Source organism: Fukomys damarensis, unplaced genomic scaffold (genome assembly GCF_012274545.1).
Source record: "Fukomys damarensis isolate Sample0158 unplaced genomic scaffold, DMR_v1.0_HiC HiC_scaffold_39, whole genome shotgun sequence".
Lineage (NCBI taxonomy): Eukaryota > Metazoa > Chordata > Mammalia > Rodentia > Bathyergidae > Fukomys > Fukomys damarensis.
Window position 1 is genome coordinate 78,499,762 of NW_022900951.1, and position 1,334 is coordinate 78,501,095.

Sequence of the window (1,334 nt, forward strand, 5' to 3'; positions counted from 1 at the left end):
CTTCATGAGAACCTATGCCTCTGCAGAGTTGGTCTAAGGACTGGCCCAATCAGGAGGTTTGAGAATGGTGGGGCAGGGGGGGAGGTTGTGGGGGTGTTTCAAGGGCCCCCGTGCTGCTACCTTCCTTACTGGGTCTGTTGTGCAGTCCGGGAGGTCGCGCACCTGCTGGGTGATCTCAGGCAGGCAGGCAGCTGAAGAGACCCTTTGCCTCTATTTTGGTTTCATTTTTCTCTCTTCCTTCCTCCTCTCTCATATGCCCTGTTCCAGCCAGGCAAATAAATAATGCAAGAAGAAGGTCCTCTTACTGATAGTATCAAATATCAACTTTTGGGAAGGTTAGTGAATGTGAATATGTCCACATGTTGAATGGTAAGTGCAACCCTTTCCTCATCTCTTCCTCTAGAGCAGTGATAGTGAACCTTCTTAGAGTTTTCAATGACACAGTCCATTATGGTATGTGTGGCATAGGTTCACCACCATTACATTAGAGCCTGCTGATGTATCCCTGGCCCATTTCATCATCACGCCCACATTCTGGATTTGCAGCAAAGTCCCTCCTTGTCAGGCAATACCTACAATGATTTCTACCTTAGGGATGGTAATGAATACTGTATACTGACATCAGAAGAGCTTGGTAAAGCTCAAAATTTTAATATCCTCATTTTATCTATAGAAAAGCTAAAGATCAGAGACTGAGTGACTTGCTTAAAGTCACACAGCCAAGATATTCCAATCACTTTGCTTTTTGTGTCTTTCATTTACTTTCTCAGATGTCAGAGCTGAGTGTCTGTTATGGAGTCTAGAGATTCTCCATATATAGCACAATTTATTTAGATATAATGTAGATGAGTGGGTGGAAATGTGAGCTTTACAGTCGCAAGCTGCAGGTCTGAGACTTTTCTCTCCCTTTCTTTTGGTCACAGGAGCCATGTTTAGCTATAAAAGATCTCCAAAAAAGGAAGCATCATCCCATAATTGATGGGCAACATTGGCTATTAGCTGTCATTGGGGTTAAATATGAGTTACTGTATTCTTGACAATGACCACCCACTTTGATCATGTCAACCTCCAAGAGATTCAGAATCTTCAGAGAAGGATGCTTATCAGACAGGTAGAGTGTCACCTCCATTAGATTTACTGATAAGGACAGAAGCAGAAGTATATCTTCAAAATGAACAGGGAATTCTGGGAGATGCTTGTATTCTAAGCAGCACTGAGCAAGCCTCTTGAGATCAAATTAACAAAGTAGAGCTGGAGCAGAGCTCACCAACACTATAACATTATTGGGTACACCCCGACCCCTGGCACAACTTGAGTGGTGACATCAGTTGGAT

The 1,334-nt window shown here is 43.3% G+C and overlaps 1 protein-coding gene across 1 annotated transcript in view; it reads left to right on the top strand.

Annotated features, from left to right (window-relative positions):
- The window catches only part of Arl13a (ADP ribosylation factor like GTPase 13A), a 13,346-nt gene extending 12,309 nt beyond the window's left edge, over nucleotides 1-1,037 (top strand). The window contains 2 exon segments of the mRNA XM_033760495.1: nucleotides 469-598; nucleotides 924-1,037. Coding sequence (XP_033616386.1) covers nucleotides 469-598; nucleotides 924-1,037 — 244 coding nt within the window.
- The last annotated feature ends 297 nt before the right edge of the window (nucleotides 1,038-1,334 follow it).